Below are 22,475 nucleotides of genomic sequence, written 5' to 3'. Positions count from 1 at the left end.
TAGCTAACAGAGTCACTTCCTCCTCCAGACTACATCTCCTATAATACTTTGCTGCATTATTCTCAAAGAGTAAGTAAAAAATCCTAACGGAGTCCAGCAGACACTAGGGGAAGCCAAACTCATTTGCAAACAACAACAAACTGTTCAACTAATGACTATAGTAGCAAACCCCTGGCTACACACCTTTGGTTTAACTAAAACAGCATTATTTCAAAATGGTACTAATAACACACACAGTTTTTGATTTCAGAAACATGTTTACAGTTCAAATTCGACTGGAATTCGATGTAAAATTCGATTCAAATTTCAGAAATTCAGACAAATTTCATTTTGTTATTCGGAGCATTTGGTAAACTTCATTTATACTGTAATTTGTGTATTCGGATATATCCGAATCTCTGAATAATGGAAACTTCATCTGAATATTTATTCATAACAAAACGAACCGCATATGTCAAAAGCAAACATCCTAATGTATAGTTTAAATGCTGTACATAAATAACTGTTTTACCTGTCAAAAGATTTTAATCCTGTTCAGCCACTCTTATGCTACAGGTACTCCTAGCAGACATCACATTTAGGTCTAGGATCGCTTTACGGAGTACATTGCAGGTAAGTAATGGTAAGTAATACAACTGGTTCAGGACACACTTCAGCATATGACTGTACCGTTGGTCGGCTTTTCCTCACTCGCATCTGACAGACGCGAGTAGAGAAGAGCCGATCGTCGGCTCTCCTGACAGGGGGGTCTGCGTTGATTGTTTATCAGTGCAGCCCCCCTCAGATGCCCGCAATAGATCACCAGGGAAGCCACCAGGACCACCAGGGAAGCGGGCAACATGTGGATGGCCAGGTATGTACCCCATGGCCATCCACATGTGCCCAATGTGCCCAGTCTGTGCCCAATCTGTGCCAATCAGTGCCCACAAATGGGCACTGACTGGCACCATTATAATTCAGTGATGCCCAGCAATGCCACCCATCAATGTCATCAGTGCCACCAATCAGTGTCAACAGTGCCACCCATCAGTGTCCATCTGGGCCACCTATCAGTGCCCATCCGTGCCCATGAGTGCCCACTTATCAGTGTCCATCAGTGTCCATCCATGCCACCTATCAGTGCCACCCATAAGTACCCATCAGTGCCACCCATAAGTGCCCATCAGTGCCGCCCATGAGTGCCCATCAGTGCCGCCTATGAGTGCCCATCAGTGCCGCCTATGAGTGCCCATCATTGCCGCATACCAGTGCCCCTATCAGTGTCCATCATTGCCGCAACCTTGGATAGGTGTGACTTGGATGCGACTTTGGCTTTGACCAGTGATAATGAACAACTGTTGCACAACTGTTGCATGTATTATATTCAGGTGTGACTTTCATGCAACTTTTGAGGGTTTACATTGCAGTTTATGGCACTCAAGTCACATGAAAGTTGGACCAAAGTAGTGCATGAATTACTTTGAAGTTGCTATGACTTTAAGTCACACAGATATGAATGGTTATTAATGGAAAACATGAGGTATTATTGTACAAGTCTCACAGGTATGAATGGGAACTTATGGTCTCCCAGCATGTGCACTTTATACCTGCAGCAGTTTGAGCCCCATCTCATAAGCACAATATTTTGTTCTAGTGCATTTCAAAGAGAACATCTTGGATAAAAACTAACTTGTGGAGCACACTGTGGGGTTGATTTACTAAAACTGGAGAGTGAAAAATCCGGTGCAGCTGTGCATGGTAGACATTCAGCTTCTAACTTCAGCTTGTTCAACTCAGCTTTGACAAAACAAAACAACCTGGAAGCTGATTGGTTACTATGCAGAACTGCACCAGATTGTTCCCTCAACAGCTCTACTAAATCAACCCCAGTGACTAATAATGGCGGGTAGCCAAAAGATTCAAGACCAGTATATAAAAATATTGCCAGTCAGCTGCGGGATGCATCTAAATTGCACTGCCCAGAAAACAGTATAGCGCCTATATTTGCTTAAAATGACCAGCTCACACAGGGCATGTGAGAATTGTAATCCCTCTTTTTCCCTAAAAATTTGGCACTTCATAATACCTTAAGGAATCCTAGTTTAAGTGGATTTAGGTTACTTTTAGCTGACTGAATGAACCCTTTACAAATATATTAGGTTATAAAAAAGAAAGGTTACCAAATGCATTGAGTTGTTTGTACATTAGACAGGGTATTAATAATGACATTTCCTGGCTTACAATGTTTACAATAAAACATTGCAAGTAAAACACAAAGCCAAATTCCAGCTCTGGCTTTAGTAACATCTGATCAGACTGCTTGGTATGATTATTTCTTTTGGCACTTTGCACTTTATCCCTTGCACTTTAATAAGTCCCATAGCATGTACCTATGTTTTCAATAATTAGACAATGAAATGAATCTTGTTGGTACTCAGTGTGTGGCGACAGATACAAGAACATCTGCTGTCTCTATATTTAGCGAGAAGTGAAAATTTGTAATCTACTCATTCACACAAGAGTACATAAGGAGCATTTCTCCAGATGTGTTCTTTAACATCTCTTCCTGCTCTGTAAGGTCATTGGCAGGTCTCTGCATGTTAACTCTTCTAGAACTTAACTTGGCAGAAGTGTACAGTGGAAGCCCTATATGGGATGCTGCAGCGTTGAATGGGTTTAATGATGGAAACACCTCTCAAGTTTCAGAAAGGGGCTGGGATTTCATACATGCCAAAGATTTCCCTATTTAAGAACACTGCAAGGGAATCTCTGTGGCTAAGTACTGTTTAAGGGCCCATCGTTGAAGGGGGTAGGGGAACAATTGATGGTGATAATTTGAGAAGATTCTTTTTTCATATTTCATCCCCAAGTCTGCACTTAGAGTCTCATGTCTAACATTTAGACATGATGAGCTTTGTGCAAATATCCGCCCTCCTCTGCATCCTTGCAGTGGCTTACCCGTCCCTTATTTTGGCACAGCAGCAGGAAGGTGAGTAACTGTCAAAATGTTATATTCTTCGCTCACCTTACTGTTCCTAACTGCTTAGATATATATCAGGAGTCTAAAAGTTACATGCTTACTCAGAAGGAAAAGCAGACTCTGCTTAGTTTTTTTTTTTTTTAACTGGTTTTACATTTGCTTTTGGAATGCTGTACTACCTAGTAGTACTTTGAAAATAACAATAGATTATGCAACTTTTTTTTTTTTTATTTTGTTATTATCTACTCTTTTGCAAACAAGTACATTAAACTTAAAAGACCAACAGGCTGTAGAGAGGACTTAGATGTGCTTGTCTGATGCAGATACTACATCCTTCTCCCATCCCTGACTGCAGTGTAATCTGACCTTGCCTAGGACAGCTATAACAACACCATCAAGGCAGAGAAGGACCAAACCTTAACAATCTGGGAATGTGCTCTGTGCAGCCATGTGCTTAATAAATCTCTGCTGGAATGATGACTGTTTCACAAAGGCATATGGCATTCTTTATTAACAGTAATAAGAGTAACTTTTTTAAAGAAAACTTTTTCTATTGAAGTAATATACCTTGCTATTATTAACTTACTTGCAGTATTAGTATACTACTCACTTAACAAAGAAAGGCAGTTTGTCTTAAAGTACTGCTTTTAACCAAAACATTTGTCAGATACACAAAACCTTTACAGTGCAGCATACATGCTGTGACTTGATTTATTTGATGTTTGCATGCGTACAGGATTTATTTACTTAAATATAATATGGAATGCAAAATACTCGGCACCCTTATTTTACTCTAATCACTATACCGTATTTAAAATATTGTAAAGTGTTATTCAAAATTGTAAAAGTTATGAAAATAAGGTGTTACAATGTTTTTTTCAGCTGCAAATATCTAAGAAGTTATTTTGAAGGAAAATATAAAATTCTAAAAGATGGTCTTAAAGCTGTGCACTCATTATAGAAAGTTGGTGACACTGTCCAACAAAGATGTCATTTGTAGCAATGTTTGATTTAAAATTTCTTTAACAAATTTTTACTTTACTAAAAAATCTACAATAATTCCTCATAGATAGTTCTTCTTTACATTGTATTTGTCTCTTTAGAAAAGATACCAAAACATAATGATTACCAATATGTCTTTTGTAGAAGTTTGTAAAGCTGTGCACTCATTCTAGAAAGTTGGTGACATTGTCCAACAAAGATGTCATTTGTAGCAATGTTTGATTTAAAAATTCTTTAACAGATTTTTTACTTTTAAAGTAAAAATCTGTTAAAGAATTTTTAAATCAAACATTGCTACAAGTGACATCTTTGTTGGACAGTGTCACCAACTTTCTAGAATGAGTGCACAGCTTTACAAACTTCTACACTGGAAATCGTTATGTTTTAGTATCTTTTCTAAGAGAGACAAATATAATGTAAAGATGAACTATCTATGTAGAATTCTTGTAAATTTTTTTAGTAAAGTAAAAATCTGTTAAATAATTTTTACATCAAACATTGCTACAAATGACATCTTTGTTGGACAGTGTCGCCAACATTCTAGAATGATGCGTGCACAGGGTTACAAACTTCTACAAAAGTGCATCATATGAATGTTATCATCTAAAGTCTACGGTTTTTATTCAAACAGTGTTGCAGCTTAATATAGGGCGGTACAGTGGTGTAGTGGGTAGCACTCTCGCCTAGCAGTAAGAAGGGTTGCTGGTTCGAATCCCAACCACGACGCTACCTGCCTGGAGTTTGCATGTTCTCCCTGTGCCTGTGTGGGTTTCCTCCGGGTACTCCGGTTTCCTCCCACACTCCAAAGACATGCTTCTAGGTTAATTGGATCCCGTCTAAATTGTCCCTAGTATGTATGAATGTGAGCTAGGGACCTTAGATTGTAAGCTCCTTGAGGGTAGGGACTGATGTGAATGTACAATGTATATGTAAAGCGCTGTGTAATTTGACAGTGCTATATAAGTACCTGAAATAAATAAATAAAATAAAAATATAAAAATGATGAATACAAAAAAAAAAATGTTAAGCCCACCAACTCTACTGCATTCTCTAAGTGTTTGGGTATTTGAATGTTATTATTGTAAAGCTCTGCTACCTACATGAACATGTTTCTCCAAGTTATCATCCCAGCAACTGGCTCTTTGTGTTAAATCAGAGCGCAGGATTAATGTGTCATGACTGGCTCTAACAGTTTCCATGTAGTCATAACTTGCTCTAGGCTATGAATATTCATCCTATGTTGTAACAGCTGGAAGGCACTGTGTAAAGTATACCCTCTGTAGTCTGAAAAAGCTGGCAATGAGCAAAATATGATCTCATGAGTTCTAATATACAGCATGTCAGTATAGAAAACCATTTGCAAATGGAATTACATTTTGTCTTTGGATGTCAAGAAGCTTATGAAATAAATCTGAGACCTATATCCTGTACTATTATTGTTCTTTTGTTACAAGACAACCCACAGCTAGTGTTCATTCAATCATTTGTATTCCAAATTTCCCAGTTTCAGAATGTGCTGACCTTTGTTAGGATTAGGAGGGAGTGACTGAGAAAGGGAAAGATTCTGAAACCGATCTATTGCTGCCATCTGGTGGCTCTTCTTTGTAATTTCTGTCTCTGAAAGATGTGCCACACCTATTTTTATTGCTCTCAAAAGAAATACATATTGGCAATCATTATGTTTTAATATCTTTTCTAAAGAGACAAATATAATGTAAAGATGAACTATCTATGTAGAATTCTTGCAGATTTTTTTTTTTATGGTATGTGATCATATGTACATTATTGCACAGACCTTTTCATCTTTGTCATCTCATTAATAAGTGTATAAAAAATAGACAGGTTAAAGAAGCAAACATTAAGTTTAATGACACATGTATGAGTAAATAACCTTTAGAAGAATTAACCTTAGCAATGGCAGTCATTATAATAATGTTCATGATGTTTAACATGAATTCTTTAGAAACACAGCTACATAGACTGGTTAATGGTAGTAAATACGCTTCATATAACCTACATATACCCTAAAGTATAGGTGCTCAACCTGCGGCCCTCCAGCAGTTGCCGAACAACAAGTCCCATGAGGCATTGCAAGGCTGACAGTTAAAAGAATGACTCCCAAAGACAAAGGCATGATGGAACTTGTAGTTCCGCAACAGCTGGAGGGCCACAGGTTGAGCACCCATGCCCTAAAGCATCACTTATGTGTGTATGCTTTGAGGAAAAAAATACCTGTATAACAGGATGTACAGTTTTTATCTCATTTGCCCTGTGCTGGCGCCATTTCTACACTTAAATGTTTTGACACATCCTTCTTGCCATGGATGGTAGCAGACATTGTACCAGTCTTTTTAGCTTGTATAAGAAAACAAATTGTTCTAATGAAGGCACACTGACCACACTGTGCCCGAGACCTTAAAGTTAATTTGTGGACAGGCTATGGAGATTCAAGTATTTTAAACCTTTTTTACTGCTTGTTAAGAATATTTACATACTTTAATGTCCATAGTCGGATGACAAATTACCTTTAAAAACAAATTTGGTGCTATATGTTGCATAGGAAGACCAAGAGGAGGGTAGATGCTGATTAGAGTTTCTTCTTCTTTTGAAGTATATTGTGTATTTTGCATATGTCTGAATGTTAAAACATATCTGCACTCTCTAGCCACGGTAAAACTTCCCTTCGTGTATATAAAAGTGGGTATGAACCCTGAAAAAATAAACTATAATGGTTGATTTACTAAAGGCAAATAGACTGTTCACTTTGCAAGGGAAGTTGTACTTTGCAAGGGAGTTTCCCTCAGAGCTTAGAGAATGAGGTAAAGCTCTTCTAACTGCTTCATTTAATCATGTGCAAGGAAAAACGCTGTTGCATTTTCCTTGCACAAAATGGGTATCCTTTGCAAAGTGAAAGTTCACCACAGTCACTAAGCTCTGCTCTAAAGGCTATTTGCCTTTAGCATACCAGATCGATAGTACCAAGATACAGACAGATTGGGCTCAGTGATTTGGCTAACTGGAGTGAAGATTTTTATGGCACCCATGTTAAGATGTCTTTGGTGGTAAAATTAAAAAAAAAAAAAAAGGATGAAGGATGACAGCATGATTTTGCAGTTTTCCAGCAAGTTCTGGAAAGTTAGTGATGTTTTTCCACTCTGTTGTATGTATAAGAAGGAAAATCTACAAGGTATAATTTTTTTCCCAGCTTGTGGTTGATTAGTCTACTGTAAGCTGGAAAGCTAAAAAAACAATGCTTTGCAGTTGCAAAAGTTGTTAACATTACGTCTTGGAACTGTGTGCCTTGGATAGATCTCCTCTCTGCTGTAGTTATGAACACGTATTTACTTATACTGCTGGATACCTAATGGATGCCCACCTGAATGGGGGGAGCACCAAAGATGCTGCTTCCATTGGAATATGGAAAGGTAATTATATTCCATAAAACAATGGCTGCCTGAAAGCAACCTGAGAGCATACATCCTGAATTTTTTCAGAGATTGATTGAGATCTAAATTTACCATCCTGTACCATGTCCATAGTTCAGAATGGTAAATTGAGCTGATGCTGTACCATGTAGGTCTAAGTCAGTTGCCTTTTTGTTATGCAAATAGCCTATACACAGGAACTGGAGGACATGTCAACAGGCAGTTGAGAAGAACCTCTGAGGCTGTCTGTGAACAAGAAACCTGACGAGCAACTGGCTAAAGACTATGCCAGTCAGTCTTTGTAATGTCCCCAAGTGTGTTTTGGGTCACTCTGGTAAGGTTGTGAGACAGTTTGAATTGACTTAAAGGAGAAGTCCAGCCTAAGGTGATTTTACACTCCCGTGACCCGTTTTCAGCAGAGATCGGGCTGAAGTCTGCTCTCTGCTGACATCACAGATGTCAGTCCAGGCACCGCGTCATCCCGACCACGGAGTCTGGATCCGCCAGATGCCTGGACTGACACCTAGCTCAGCCTCTCAGCGAGCAACTGACAGACTGAGCTGGCCACCCCCACCCTCTCCACAACCCAGTGCTCCAATGAGTGAGGAGGGAGCAGAGCAGAGAGCTGTGACTGACAGTATACAGCTCTCTGCTCACAGAGCTCTAAAAACTGAGCGATCTCAGTGTAGAGGCGCCAGGGGACAGATACAGTATTGGACCGATGCTGCATCCACCTAGGTAAGTATGATGGGGGGAAAAAAATCCTTTACTTCTCTTTTAGGAGATGTTCTCAGCATTCTCCAGTTTAAAACGTGTTTTTTTTTTTTCACATTCCATGGTTATTACTAATTACATTGTCTATTTTCCATTAACTCACATTGTCTCATTTCCCCTTTTCCTCAACCTGCAATTTTCAAAAAAAAAACCATCAGCTGAAGTCTGGAAAGGAATTCTGTACTGTCATGCTGATATGTAATGGAAGTTTGTCTTTTTCTTTCAAGTACGAATTAATGCCTCTCTACCGCATCCATTACTTTAGATTTATCAGCTCTTCGCAGATAACAGAAGGATTGTGTAAAGAATAAGGGCCTGATTACATTTGTTACTTATGTAAGTCTTAAAGTGTATGTCAAGGCAAAAAAATAAATGCAATACTTCTTTGCAATACATGAACATTTTCTCATGCTTGATTTAAAGACCTTCTCCCTAATTTCTCCCTGCCCACTTGTCTTTTGCTGAGCTACTTAAACCCACCCACTTTCCTATAATCCACAATGTAGAGACTTATTGTTGTTTAATCCAAGGTAAGTATTGGGAGGACCAATTACACTTCTTGAGATAATACGTGAAGTGTGCAAGGGATACAGGGCAGCTCTGAATTTCTGTCTGATCAATTTGCACTTATTGAATAGGTATAACAAAGCATTTTAAACTCTATATTTAAAAAAGAAGTATGGTCAAAGCTTTTTTTGCCCATTCTTCTCTTGTGAGTTAGGAGTACACTTACATTTGTTCTACAGTGACCCAGAGTCAGCTAATAGCGGCCAATTGCCATCTATCAGCTGACAAGGCAGAGCCATTCCAGGCTCTGGATGGATTCCGACAATATTATCATGATCCACTTGACTGCCAATTAACAGCTGACTTCACCTCTTAGTTTCCTGTCCTTACCCCAGACAGGTGCTCCAGTGAATGCTGGAGGAGCAAAGTGGAGACCAGTGACTGACAATCACTGCTCTCTTCTCTGAGTAGACCAAGAATTGAGCAATCAGTGGTCATGTGATTGCTTAGTTCTCAGTCTTAGAACCAACGTGGGATGGCTGCAGCATCACACCCAGGTATGATGTTGTTTTTTTTCATAACCCCATGTTTCTCCTTTAACAGACCAAAAAGTGGCAAATAAGAAAATTTTTTGTTAGGGTTTACATACACTTTAAAGAATAAGTTCACCTTTTGGAACATATTACGTTCCACCCGTATTTGGAGTGGAACGTGTAACATGTTCCTGCTCCTGCCACCTCTCCCCCCCCCAACCCCCCTCAGTGTGACAGCAGACGGGGAGATGGGGGTTCTTCTCCCCACACCCACTGTCACAATTCAAAAACAGCATGGTCGTATGGAGCCCCACCCACACGGCTACTTCTTTTATTCACAGTTTGAATGAACTACGAGGAAGCTGATGAGTACCCTTGTAGTTCATTCACAAGCCCTGCAGCTTTCACACTGACAGTCTGTATGGAGGGACGGGCTGAAGTCTGCAGGGCTTGTCTACATTAAACCCCTGATTAAATGATCACGTGTGCAATGTTTTCCAGGTTGCTGCAGGAAAACATCATAAATGCACTTTTTTTCTGCAAAAACGTGCATTTATTATGAAAAAGGTAAACTTATCCTTTAAGAGAAGCAAAACATGAAAAACCTGGGAAAGTGAGAAAGTACAAATATATGTGTATCAAGATGGACAAAAACTGAGGGGAAATCTAAAAGTTTACAAATCAGTGGTACAGGAGGTGATAGGAAATCTTCTCTTGGGAACAGATTTTTTTAAAGAGGGGATTTCCTCCCACTTTGGGAGGCTTTCCTTTTCATTTCTGAATGAGGCACAGACACAGAAATCAAGGGTTTTTACTCTTCACTGCTGTATCCAAAACAAACAAAAAATGGTTTGGCTATAGATACACTTTAATGTTTTGGGGAAGTTTAAGCAGGACTAAAGATCTTCATATTTTTAAACGATTCATTGTAGGGGTGGGTACAGACACAACATTTCTTAAGATATCAGTTATTAGAAATAGAATTAATTAATGCAGATGTGTATGCCTTAAAAAATAATGAAATGCATCTAGTGTACCATGACTATGGTAAAGCAAATGCAAACTGCATATTACCTAAAATACCATACATCCTTACATAACTCTTAAATAACCAGACAACACCCATTTTGGAGTAAATTGGCCTCAACGGCCATTTTATTAACATAACAACATAACCTTTATTTAACCATACTATCCCATGTTAATATTAACTATGTTGAGGATCATTAACCGCTTCAGCTCCGGAAGATTTTACCCCCTTCCTGACCAGAGCATTTTTTGCGATTTGGCACTGAATTGCTTTAACTGACAATTGTGCGGTCGTGCGACGTGGCTCTCAAACAAAATTGACGTCCTTTTTTTCCCACAAATATAGCTTTCTTTTGGTGGTATTTGTTCACCTCTGCGATTTTTATTTTTTGCGCTATAAACAAAATAAGAGCGACAATTTTTAAAAAAACGCATTATTTTTTACATTTTGCTATAATAAATATCCCCCCCCCCCAAATATATAAAAAAACATTTTTTTTCCTCAGTTTAGGCCGATTGTATTCTTCTACATATTTTTGGTAAAAAAAAAATCGCAATAAGCGTTTATTGATTGGTTTGCGCAAAAGTTGTAGCGTTTACCAAATAGGGGATAGTTTTATGGCATTTTTATTAATATTTTTTTTTTACTAGTAATGGCAGCGATCAGCGATTTTTATTGTGACTGCGACTTTATGGCGGACATGTCGGTCATTTTTGACACATTTTTGGGACCATTCTCATTTATACAGCAATCAGTACGATTAAAAATGCACTGATTACTGTGTAAATGACACTGGCAGTGAAGGGGTTAACCACTAGGGGGCGGGGAGGGGTTAAGTATGTCCTAGGGGAGTGATTCTAACTGTAGGGGGATGGGCTGTGTGTGTCACTACGCTGATCACTGCTCCCGATGACATGGAGCTGTGATCAGTGACACTTGTCACTAGGCAGAACGGGGAGATGCTGTTTACATCAGCATCTCCCCGTTCGTCCTCTCCATGAGGCGATCGCAGGTATCCGCGGGACCCACGACCCGACTCACGGAGCTCCCGGCTGGTGTGCACGCGCCGCCGGGGGCGCGCACGCAATGGCACGGTGGGGAATTCATATGGACGTACCTGTAAGTCCATTTGCCCAGCCGTGCCATTCTGCCGACATACATCGGCGTGCACCGGTCGGGAAGTGGTTAAAGGCCCAGACCAAATTTTCTTAGTGTCAGCGTGTCCACACAAGATCCCCAGTCGCAGCTCGCCGACTCGAGGATAAAACCGCTCTGCACCTTACAATGCTTACACCCATCTCCCAATGCCAGTTAAACCTCGGTTAACTGGCATCACCCAAGGATCCCATACAATGATGGTTCCCCACATATGCCATCTTGTACTTACTTTTAATGCCTCCAAAGATCTCCAACCACTACCACTTATCCCCTAACACATCATACAATATGCATAAAACACAAATAATAGGGTGGGAGAGTGGGAGCTGCTTCTTCATCCGGTGATCAGAGACTGAACATCGGACCTTGGCCCCTCCTGTCCCCTCCTGCCCCCTGGAAAGAACTCCTAGTACCACCCCTACCATGACCATCACACTACCTCATTGTTAACCCCTTTCACTGCTGGTTTTCCCTGCTGCCCCAGTCATGATAGCCCTGCGCCTATCCTACGTCTTACTACGGGCTTTCCCATCTTATAAATTATCTTGCACATTAGTACTTTGGGACTAGAAGGGCATGGGGCATTACTGGGAGCCAATTGGGTCTGCTGCATACATATATGCTGGCAAGGAACTTGTAGACAGGAGCAATGGGCAAAGAGATTATGTCATCATTTTACTGCTGCTCCTTCACAGTCACAGGCTGAGGGTGGGAAGGTGACCAGGATGTGTTACTTGACTATATTTTAGAAAAGTCAGGTCACCAGCCTGATTTTGCTGTCAGCAGGGAGGTTTAGCTCCTAAAACTGTACTCTACTATTTATTAAACTGTTTTTCTGGAATTCAGCTTTCAGGTAAACAAAAAGATGTAATTGATCATATCTAAAGATTTCAGCATAATCTCAATTTAATCATCTCCAGCTTTTATATTAGATTTGAGTTTGTCTTTTATACATTGTTAAATTTTGCAGTCTTTCAATACATTTTAAAAAGGTAAATTAAGGAAGAAGTTTGAGGTATATAAAAAAAAATCTATACTCACCTCTTTGCTGCAGCATTGGTGTGATGCTGCAGCTGTTTCACTTTGGCTCTAAGCCCGAGAACTGAATGATCAAATGACTGCTGATTGCTCAGCTCTTAGTCTGTTTAGAGCAAAGGGAAATGACTGTCAGTAACTGCTCTCCGCTCTGCTCCTCCGACATTCACTGGAGCGCCGAGCTGTGGAGAGGGTGAGCGCAGTTGGCTTTGGCTCTCAACCTCATGCTTAAAGGTGGAGCCAGCTGTCAATCGGGCATCCAGGTGGATCCAGACAATATTTCAGAGCCTGGCGTGCTCTGCTAAGTCAGATGATAGTGGGTCAAATCAATTCTGGGTCAGAGGAGTGCAAAAGTAAGTGCACTCCTGTGACCCACACAAGACGGATGAACAAAAGAGTTTTGGCCATACGTTTAATCCTTATTTTAATATGCAAAGGCAGGGAAGATTGATGACTGGAAATCAAATGTCTTAGGATGCTCAGTGCCATGCAAATGATTAGCAGCCAGCAGTGAACTGCCATCGTGCTCTTAATAGGGTGATTGTGTGTTGGATTGTTTTTGTTAATTGGTATGTGATTTTCCCACATAAAACACTGACATGATTTATGGAAAAAAAGGACAATGAAAGTGATCAGAATTATGCTCATTTTCTAACATTATTTCTTATAAAACATTCAACTCTGGAGAATGCAGCCTCTATGAAGAAACTGTTCGCGCATTACACCATCTGGTTACAGACAATTTTGCAAAATAGGAGCAATTATGACTTGGAAGAATTTCTATGCATTTCTACAAACATGAAACACTATGACATCAAGTAATTAAAACCAAATTATTTTCACAAATAAAAAAAATGTGAAAACCATTTTAATTTGTTAAGATTACTAATCATTTAAAGGGAATGTCATATGACTTTGTCAGCTGAAATGGTGTGTATGCATTTAAACTGTATCTATGTTTTAGTTTTGAATAGATTAGTGAGGGGTTGGAACAGCTGCCATGTTTTTATTGCTGCCTGCTTCCCCAATAGAGAGATTCACTCTCTCTATTTGTCCTGGTTATTGGGATGGAAAAACCAAACATTTTTGAGCTATCAGTTTAACAGGAATAGAGGGGAAGTCCTTCATTTGGCATACTCTTCCAGCAACAACTGTCTAAAAGTCATTTCCTGTTCTTGTTGACACACTGGAATACAGAGGGCAAAAAATGGACAGGGTTTTTAACCATTCCCTTAATCTGCCCAAAACAAAATATATACTGTATACACTATATATATATATATATATATATATATATATATATATATATATATATATATATATAATTCTGCAGTGATGTAAGTGCCATAAATATTCTAGAGAGTCACCATGGAGTTTATTTTACTTTGTCTGACACCAACAATGTTGCCTGTTTTCGTAGTGACACCAATGATGGGACCTTTTTATTTCCACTATCTATTTAGTGTAGGACTGAGTATGTTTCAAACACTGCAAACTAGGGGAAAAGAGGTGCAACACTACAAATTCCATGATGTGAAGGCACACCCAAATTTCCTCACTCCCACTTTATTGGCCACACCTCTTATGTGTCCAATGAGCATTTTTTCCTATACATAGGTGTCCCTTTTAAACATTTTCAAACATTGGCAGTTTTATATATTATGAGATCTCCACTGTACAGATACCCCCCAACACTTAACGCTTCATGTCCACAGATACAATCATTACTTCCCTCATTCAATCATTCAATCCCTAGCTACTATTGATGAGATTACTAAACTTTTTTCTAACACCCACCTAACTACCTGCCCCCTGGATTCTGTGCCCTTGCAAATGCTATGGTCACCCTCTGGCTTTATCCCACACTCTCTAACTCACATCTTCAATATCCCCCTGGCATCTTCCCCAAATCTCTAAAACGTGCACTAGTCATCCTCATACTTAAAAAGCCCTCACTGGACCCCACCAATTTTAACAACCTACACTCCATCCCCTTGCTTCCTTTTCCTCCATACTCCCTGACTATATCCATAACCTGTCTGAATTTCACCCTCAACACTCCACAGAAATGAAAACTAGTGGACCACCCCCTCCTCCTCAAAAGACTCCACTTTTTTGGTCTCCATGACTGTACTCTTCACTGGTTCTCATCCTACCTATCCCTCCGCACCTTCAGCTTCACTTGCAATTTTACTTACTTCTCTCCTCTTTCTTTATCTGTCAGGGCCCCCCCAAGGTTCTGTTCTTGGACCTCTCTTATTCTCAATCTAAGCCTCATCCTTGGGTCAGTTGATAACCTCCCATGGCTTTCAATATCATTTCTACGCTGATGACAACCCAAATCTATTTCTTTACCCCTCAGCTCACTCAATAAACCTCCATACGCATCTCTAATTTACTAACAGTCATATCAGTCTGGGTGTCACACCAGTTCCTCACACTCAATCTATCCAAAACCGAGCTCATAATATTTATTTTACCACGGGCCTCCCCTGACTTTTCTGTCAAGATCATGGCACAACTATCAACCCGTCCCCGCACACCAAGGTGCTAGGTGTTATCCTCCACTCTGAACTCTCCTTGCGGTCCTACATCTAATCACTGTCCAATATTTGCCACTTGAACCTATGCAACATTTGCAAAATATGCCCCTTTCTAATCTATGACACCACTAAGCTTCTTATTCACTCCCTGGTCATCCTTCTCCTCAACTACTGCTATTTCCTCCTCATTGGCTTACCTTCACATAGGCTTTTCCCTCTTCAGTCTATCATGAATTCTGCTGCTAGACTCATCCACCTTACCAACTGTTTAGTGCCTGCTAATCCTCTCTGCTAATCCTTCCAGTGGCTTCCGCTAACCCAACAAATTAAGTTCAAAATGCTAACAACAACTTACAAAGCCACAATTAGGCCTCCAGCTACATCACTAACTTAGTCTCAAAATACCGACCAAATCGTTCTCTCTATTCATTCCAAAGCCTCCTGCTCTCTAGCTCCCTTGTCACCTCCACCTATGCTTGCCTGCAGAACTTCTTATGAGCCTTTCCCATCCTATGGAACTCCCTACCCAAATCTGTCTGACTATTTCCTACTATGTCCTTTTATTTTCTCCACCAGCTCACCTCTCACAGTTATTACCTTTTGTATCACTTGACCACCCCCCTTCTTGGATTGTAAGCTCTAATGAGCAGGGCCCTCTGATTCCTCTGTTTGCGTTTTGTAACTGTACTGTCCTGGCCTGTTGTAAAGGCTGCGCAAACTATTGACTCCAAATCAATCATGTATAATAATATTAATTTGCAAGGAGGCACAATATAGATGGCAGTATTCAGATATGCAAAAGAAGAGGTAATTACAGACTCTGAACATCATAAATCAAGGATTCTCAAAATTTTATTAAAAAAAGGCCAGTTCATTGTCCTTCAGACTTAAGGGATGCCAGACTTTAGCCAGCAGCAGGAGTAGAACAGGCCTGGCATCAATTCCAGGCTCAATCAGTGACAATAAAAAATTACCTAGCACCTGGAGTTAGTGGGAAGAGTCAAAATGCCCTATTATAATTGTGAAAGAGTCAAATTGTGGTTTACTAAATGCAAATAGGCTTAAACAAATATGGGTTTATACTTACATGCTCTGTGCAATGGAATTGCACAAATGGACACAAACTTCTTCTTTTTGTGTTCCCCGCTGGTGCTCTTGGCTCCTCCAAAGCAGCTTTCTATGGGGGTACTCATGTGCTCTCCCTACCGAACATCACTATCTGAATCTATTGAAACAGACAGCAAGACTCATCCCTGCCCCCCCGCTACCCCGCTCCCTCATCACTGGCTTTGAGTGACAGCAGTGGGAGCCAATCGAATGAGGGCTCAGGCAGGTAAAAGAGGGGGTGGGGGTGAGGGGTGATACTGATGCTTAAACATTTTTTTATGCAAGGAATACATTAAAGTAAAAATGTTTAGGCTTTATAACCACTTTAAAACACAACATTAATTTAATTTTTAAATCACTGCATTGGTGTGTGTGTATGTAGCTCAAGCTGACTATGCATGAGCAAATAATGTTTAGTGTTAATAAATCTGGACAAGACATCCCCTCTACATCCTTGGGGGTTTAGAGCCAGCGAGCAAGCTTTAAACCTTGGTTAAATAGGCCCATGGTCTGTTTTTTGTCAACTTGAGAATGGAAAACAGAAGATAAGTCAGGCTGTAGACATTTGTTAGCTGAAATATGGAGCATTGACTTTGGACATAAAATTTTGGCAATGTTTACTGAAAGTGAATGCCTTAAAGATTAGCTAAGAAACCGCTTCCATTTTCCATAATATATGCCCTTGAACAATGTTTGTGTTAGAATTAAACCAGAAAGTTATGTCTTAACTCCACTGAAGCTCACTCCCTTTCCCACACGGTTATTTAAGCAGAGTTCAAGCATTAAAAATAATAAAAAAAGACTGCTATAATGCTACATAGCTAATTAATACTATTAAAGTAGATTTAAGCTCTAACTGGATGATATTTAATTTGCTAAAATCTAAATATCTATAATAATTGTCTTTTTTTCATTAATACTGTTTAACTTTTTTTCCCCATGTTTTTTCAGTGATGCCGATCACCTACAGTCTTTGTATTAGCCATTTCCTGTCTACATGCATTCCTCCCAGAACCCGCCGCACAGGTCTTAATAGTGATAATAATGACTGTGCCTGAAAAGTGTGTGCCGTCATTGGCGCATGTGATAGGATGACAATGCAGGAGCATAGTTTGGAGACAGTCTCACCACATAATAGGAAGTGCCTAAACAAAGATCATCTCAGCAAGATTGCCAGGATTTTTTAATAAATGCTGCAAATTTCAAAAAATTGAAAAAACTTTTGAAATAACATTCATGCTTTAATGCTTGTATAAGGTTTTGGTGATTGGGTTTAAGATCTGCTTTGAAGCCCAACTTCTTATACTGTATTTTGTTACAAAATTGTGTGCCAATGGCTGTTCTTTAAAAAAGGTTCAACGCCCTACTCACCCTTTCCACAATTCAACAATGTCCTATATGTCCTCCAAAGTTACCAAAGAAGTTGGAGTCCTTTGGCTTTGCTTGGCAAACACAAATCTAGCTTCAGAAACCAATTATCTGTCTTACTTATGGATGGAGGCTTCTCAATTTTTTTGGTCTCAGAATGACCTTTTAACTGCTCATTTTTTTCTTACTGCAAAGATGTGGGTTGTAAAAACAAAACCTGAAAGTCAAAGATCTTAGTTGTCAGTAGGAGTGTTCTGTCCTATAGGCAAGCTGAGACAGTCTTAAAGTGTTTGTTACCCTAAAAAAATAAACAAATTGTAGATCATTTTCCCTTAAAGCATGTTATGCAGTGCTTGTGCTGTGTAATTTTGCCCCCTGTATCACCTGAAGTACCTGGTTGATCCTGCCTCATTCTGCCCTCCCCTTTTTAAACTGACCACAGTTTATCATGGCTGCTGAGCCCTGACACCGTGGTCAGTTTACGTGTCTCTGTCATCCGAAGCTCTCCTCTGTCCTCTCCCCCGCCCTCTCCTCCCTCCCCTCCCTGCCTGTCAGCTCATGACAGTACCACTCCTGCTGCTATAAAACTATTATACGATTATACATTCCACTCTGTTGAATAAGGATCTGTGCCTCACAGTATGTGTTTTATAAAAAATATGCCAATTTCTACCTTCTTTTCAGAGCATCTCATGGCATTCACGTGACTCCTCGGCTCTCTCCTCCTCTCCCCCTCTCCCCCGGCTGTCTACAGTGGGAGTTCGCAGCCCCACCCGCTGGAGTTGTCAGCCCAGGAGAGGAGAGAAACAAGGAGTCACGTGAGCAGTGGGAGATGCTCTGAAAGAAGGTAGAAATCCACATCTTTTTTAAAAAAGACACACACAGTGGGGCACATATCCTTATTTAACAGAGGGGATTGTATGATTGTAGGATAGTGGTTTTACAACCACTACAATAAAGAACAAACACTATGTATTGTCATCTCCCATTTCCCATATGGTTCTCTCCTTATTAGTGGCTACACAAAGAAATACCGTGATAAAACTTGATTATACCATGAGTCATATGTTTTTCCATCTAAGTTAATTTCAAGGTCAACTATAATGTTTTTTATGAAAGCTTAAAGCTCACTAAAGCAAAATATTTGTTTTTTATACTTTGGAAAAACTTGGAAGGAGCAAATATTCCTCTCAAGTTTTTATTGCTTTCCATGACCGCATTTCACCTCTCTTTCTGACCCTCTGAGAGCAGGGCAAAAAAAATTAAGGAAGCATTTGTCACAGAAACAGGAAGACATCCTGTGTTTTGTTGTGTTCTTGACCCTAATGGAGAGATTTCACATAACTACCCAATCATGTCTTAACATTTCTTTATCAGGGAAGCTGTTTGAATTGAAAAACAAATATCTATAACATAGTTGTAATTGAAATATGACACATTAAGAATGAAAAAGTGTAAAAAATATATAATTTTACAGTTCACTTGTATTTTGTTCGAATTTGGCAAAGTATCAAGTTAATTTTACTTCGGGGACCCATTAAGAGGATTTCCTTACATGTTTAAGTGGGTGTAGTTCCCCCATCTGTCTTTGGTGCCTGGAGATACTTGATACTTCTGAGTGTGGAGGAAAATATAACACTCCCATTCCCTTGAGTGCTCAATGTCTGAGCTGACAGTTTCAATTTGGACTGCTGTAAAATAGGGGTGTGCACAGCCTGTAAAAAAAGCTGACTAAGTCAAAACGTATAAAAGAATTTGGACCACTCTTTCAGCAGATTGGGGTAGCAGGAGAGAAAGTGGAAGGTAAGGAAACTTACAGTAAATTAAACCTTTTTTTTTATCTAGTATGGGCAAAGTACAAGTTCATGTTCACGTAAATCTTCTGAACACTTAGTATGAGCAGGTAAGATTTTCATCTCAGAACCCTGTGGAAAGAAGAGTCTAAGATTATTTCTGAACAGGAATAGTTTGATGAAAAAGAAAATTCCTGTACCAATATAAATTTATACTAACAGACATACACTTACAGGTATGTAACAAAGAAAAGAATATAAATATGAAAAAGTGCACTTACTGCATTGATACCAAATTAGACGTGGTTATTTGCAGTGCAAGAAGAAAGCTCTCTGGCACCAATAGTGAAAATGCCAAATATGCTCCTATTATGTACCTTGTAGCAGAGCCTAATATCACACCTCTGACTCGGGACCCCCAATAGAGTAGACAGGAGGTACAGGAGTGCAGAGTGGCATGAGTGCCTGTAAGTCTTGCTAGCAGCAGGCCAGGTGTCCATGCTGGGCAGCTGAAGCTGTCAGAAGACAGCAGTAAGCAGGCCAGCTGGTAGGCAGCAGACTGAGACAGGCTGGCACTGGCGACAGCAGGCAGCTGAGATGATTGCTATTAGCAGACTGTATAACAGCCGGAACAGCAGGGTGGTAGGCGGGTACTGGTAACAGCAGGCAGAGTAGCAGGGTCAGGCAGGTCGGGTCAAACACAGACAGGATGGATCGGGTACAGGACACAGGCAGGAGCGGGGTCAGGAAACAAGCTAGGTCTGGAACTGATCAGTGAAGCAGAAGCCAATGGAGCAGATAGAAGCGGAGGTAAGGAGACAGGTCGAGGTCAGTGTAGGCAGAGTTCAGAGAATGGTCAAGACAAGCCGGGTCAGCAACTGGAATCAGCATACAGAATTACAGGAACACAGGATACACAGGAGGCTGAGGACAAAACATCCCTGATCCTGAGCACTGGCTCAGTTTAAATAGCCTGTTTGGTACCAATATCTGTCACAAGTGCTCGTAAGCACTTTCATGCGCGGGTATGCATGCTCACACAGGTGTACGCGTGGGTATGCGCATTAACAAGTGCCCAATTTCTGCGACCATGAAAGGGAACATGTATTAGCCTGTGCACAGAAATTTGTCCAGGGGAGCCATCTTGTCGATTGGCCTTCCTTATAGCTCCCATCCACTCCGAGCTAAAATTATTTTTCACATCTACATGTACTGTGACTAGGAGGGTGTTGAAATGACAAGCACTGTTCACTTGTCCTAGTATGACAACCTTTTTTTGGAAAATTCAATGGAATAGGGTTTTTAACTTCAATGAGATAATTTCACAATGAGTATGGTGAAACAGAACAAGGTTTTCATCAACATTATGGTAACCAAAATATATTTTTTTTATCTTGGAACTAACATAGTTTATATTTTTCATCAAGTGTGCAAATGCCATGTGCTATTGTCCACTTTTGGAGCTTACTTTAAACAGTCGAACACCAGTCACCACAGGACAGAGGAGAAGTAAGTTTCCACTTGAGTATTGCCTGTCTAAAATAATAGGATGCAGAGAATAGGAAAGGCTTACCATGCTTTTGGGTGGAAAGGTTATCCTAGATGCCTAATAATAATATGAGGGGGTTCAGTGTTGGGGGAAAGCCCAAAACCGACGCCAGCCTAGCCATCACCTGACATTAATAGTCAAGGACTAGGAGGCAACTCCATACCATGATAAAAGGTGCCAATGTCACACCAACATTTATTGCAAATAGGGAAGCCGGTTGGCCTAACACAATGTAACCTCTGGGGAGTGTATTATATTTAATGAAGAAATTTCAGTTGAAAAAATTGGTCTCTAGCAGAAATTATCAGTTTGTGGGAATTGAGCTCTAACAGAGTGTCTGACTTGACGGTATTGGAAAAAGCGTTTTTACCTGCCTGGAAAATTTGGTCAACAACACAAATACCCAGTCTGGTCCATACAACAGTGTTGGGTTTCATATTCAAATGTTAAAGTGTGGAGTTGTTCCACAAGTAGGTATGAGGGGACCAGGTTTTAGGAATTCAGAACTAATTAATAACTGCTGACCAGACCCTCAGCATAATTTTCATGGTGAAGTAACTTCTGGGGGGGATATGGGGACATTGATATACTAAGGATTTTAAAAATGTAAAGATAATTTTAAAAAGGATTTTAAAATTTGTGGAGAACCCACCACAGTCGCCTTTAGATATTTAGCTGTATTTCCAGAAGGGTAAATTACCAACGAATACTGTCCATAAAAGTTACAGTAAGGCCTGCCTTATCTGCACTGAGGCCATTATTATGAAATGAAATAGAAAACTTTAAATGAATGATAAAATAAACACGATGGATGAAAATTAACAAGGTTTACATACAAAAGGGGAAAAAATAAATCACCAATGAAAGAAAGGTAAGGACGGTGTTGAAGTGGAATTAAAATCCGCTGCCAGCGACCAGGGTTTTTGCCATTATACACAATATCAATGAGCTTTGGGTTCAGGTCGAACCAAGTGGGTTTACAGTTTGGAGGACTATTGTACAAACTGGCCATATTTAGCCAGTTTACCTACATTATATTACCAAAAGGTAAGATATATAGGGATGTTTGCCTTTACACGCACATGAACTTTAATGGCATCCCAGTCTTCGTCCGTAGGGTTCAATATTGAATTGGCTCAACATTTGCAAGGTCCATTAAGACATGGGTGAGCGAGTTTGGGGTGGAGGAACTTGACTGGCCTGCACAGAGTCCTGACCCTTTACCCAATAGAACACCTTTGGGAGGAATTAAAGCGGAGAATGTGAGCCAGGCCTTTTTGTCCACATCAGTGCCTGACCTCACAAATGCGCTTCTGGAAGAATGGTCAAACATTCCCATAGACACACTCCTAAAGCTTGTGCACAGTCTTCCCAGAAGAGTTGAAACTGTTATATCTGCAAAGGGTGGGCCAACTCAATATTGAACCCTATGGACTTAGACTGGGATGCCATTAAAGTTCATGTGCGTGTAAAGGCAGGCATCCCAATACTTTTGGTAATATAGTGTATGTGAATCCCTGGTTGCTCTTTGTAAACACACCAGCCAGGGATCTATCATTTAGCGGTGGTAGCACTAAAAATGCAAGAAGAAGAAATTGTTACTGATCATCAGCCTGGTTGGGACTATAAAGTAATACCTAGGTGTAATGCACCTCCAAACTGTATAAGTAAAATATTGTGTCCCTTGTACTA

At 40.0% G+C, this 22,475-nt stretch overlaps 1 protein-coding gene across 2 annotated transcripts in view; it reads left to right on the top strand.

Annotated features, from left to right (window-relative positions):
* The first annotated feature begins 2,728 nt into the window (after window positions 1-2,728).
* The window catches only part of COL3A1 (collagen type III alpha 1 chain), a 120,469-nt gene continuing 100,722 nt past the window's right edge, over window positions 2,729-22,475 (top strand). For both annotated transcript variants that reach the window (XM_073633216.1, XM_073633215.1), the window contains exon 1: window positions 2,729-2,968. In XM_073633216.1, the coding sequence (XP_073489317.1) occupies window positions 2,884-2,968 (85 nt within the window). In that variant the 5' untranslated portion in view covers window positions 2,729-2,883. The remainder of the gene's footprint in view (window positions 2,969-22,475) is intronic.

The sequence above is a fragment of the Aquarana catesbeiana genome, linkage group LG06, assembly GCF_042186555.1.
Source record: "Aquarana catesbeiana isolate 2022-GZ linkage group LG06, ASM4218655v1, whole genome shotgun sequence".
In the NCBI taxonomy this organism is placed as follows: Eukaryota; Metazoa; Chordata; class Amphibia; order Anura; family Ranidae; genus Aquarana; species Aquarana catesbeiana.
The sequence above is the reverse complement of the archived record's forward strand: the minus strand, read 5'-3'. Positions and strand labels throughout refer to the sequence as shown.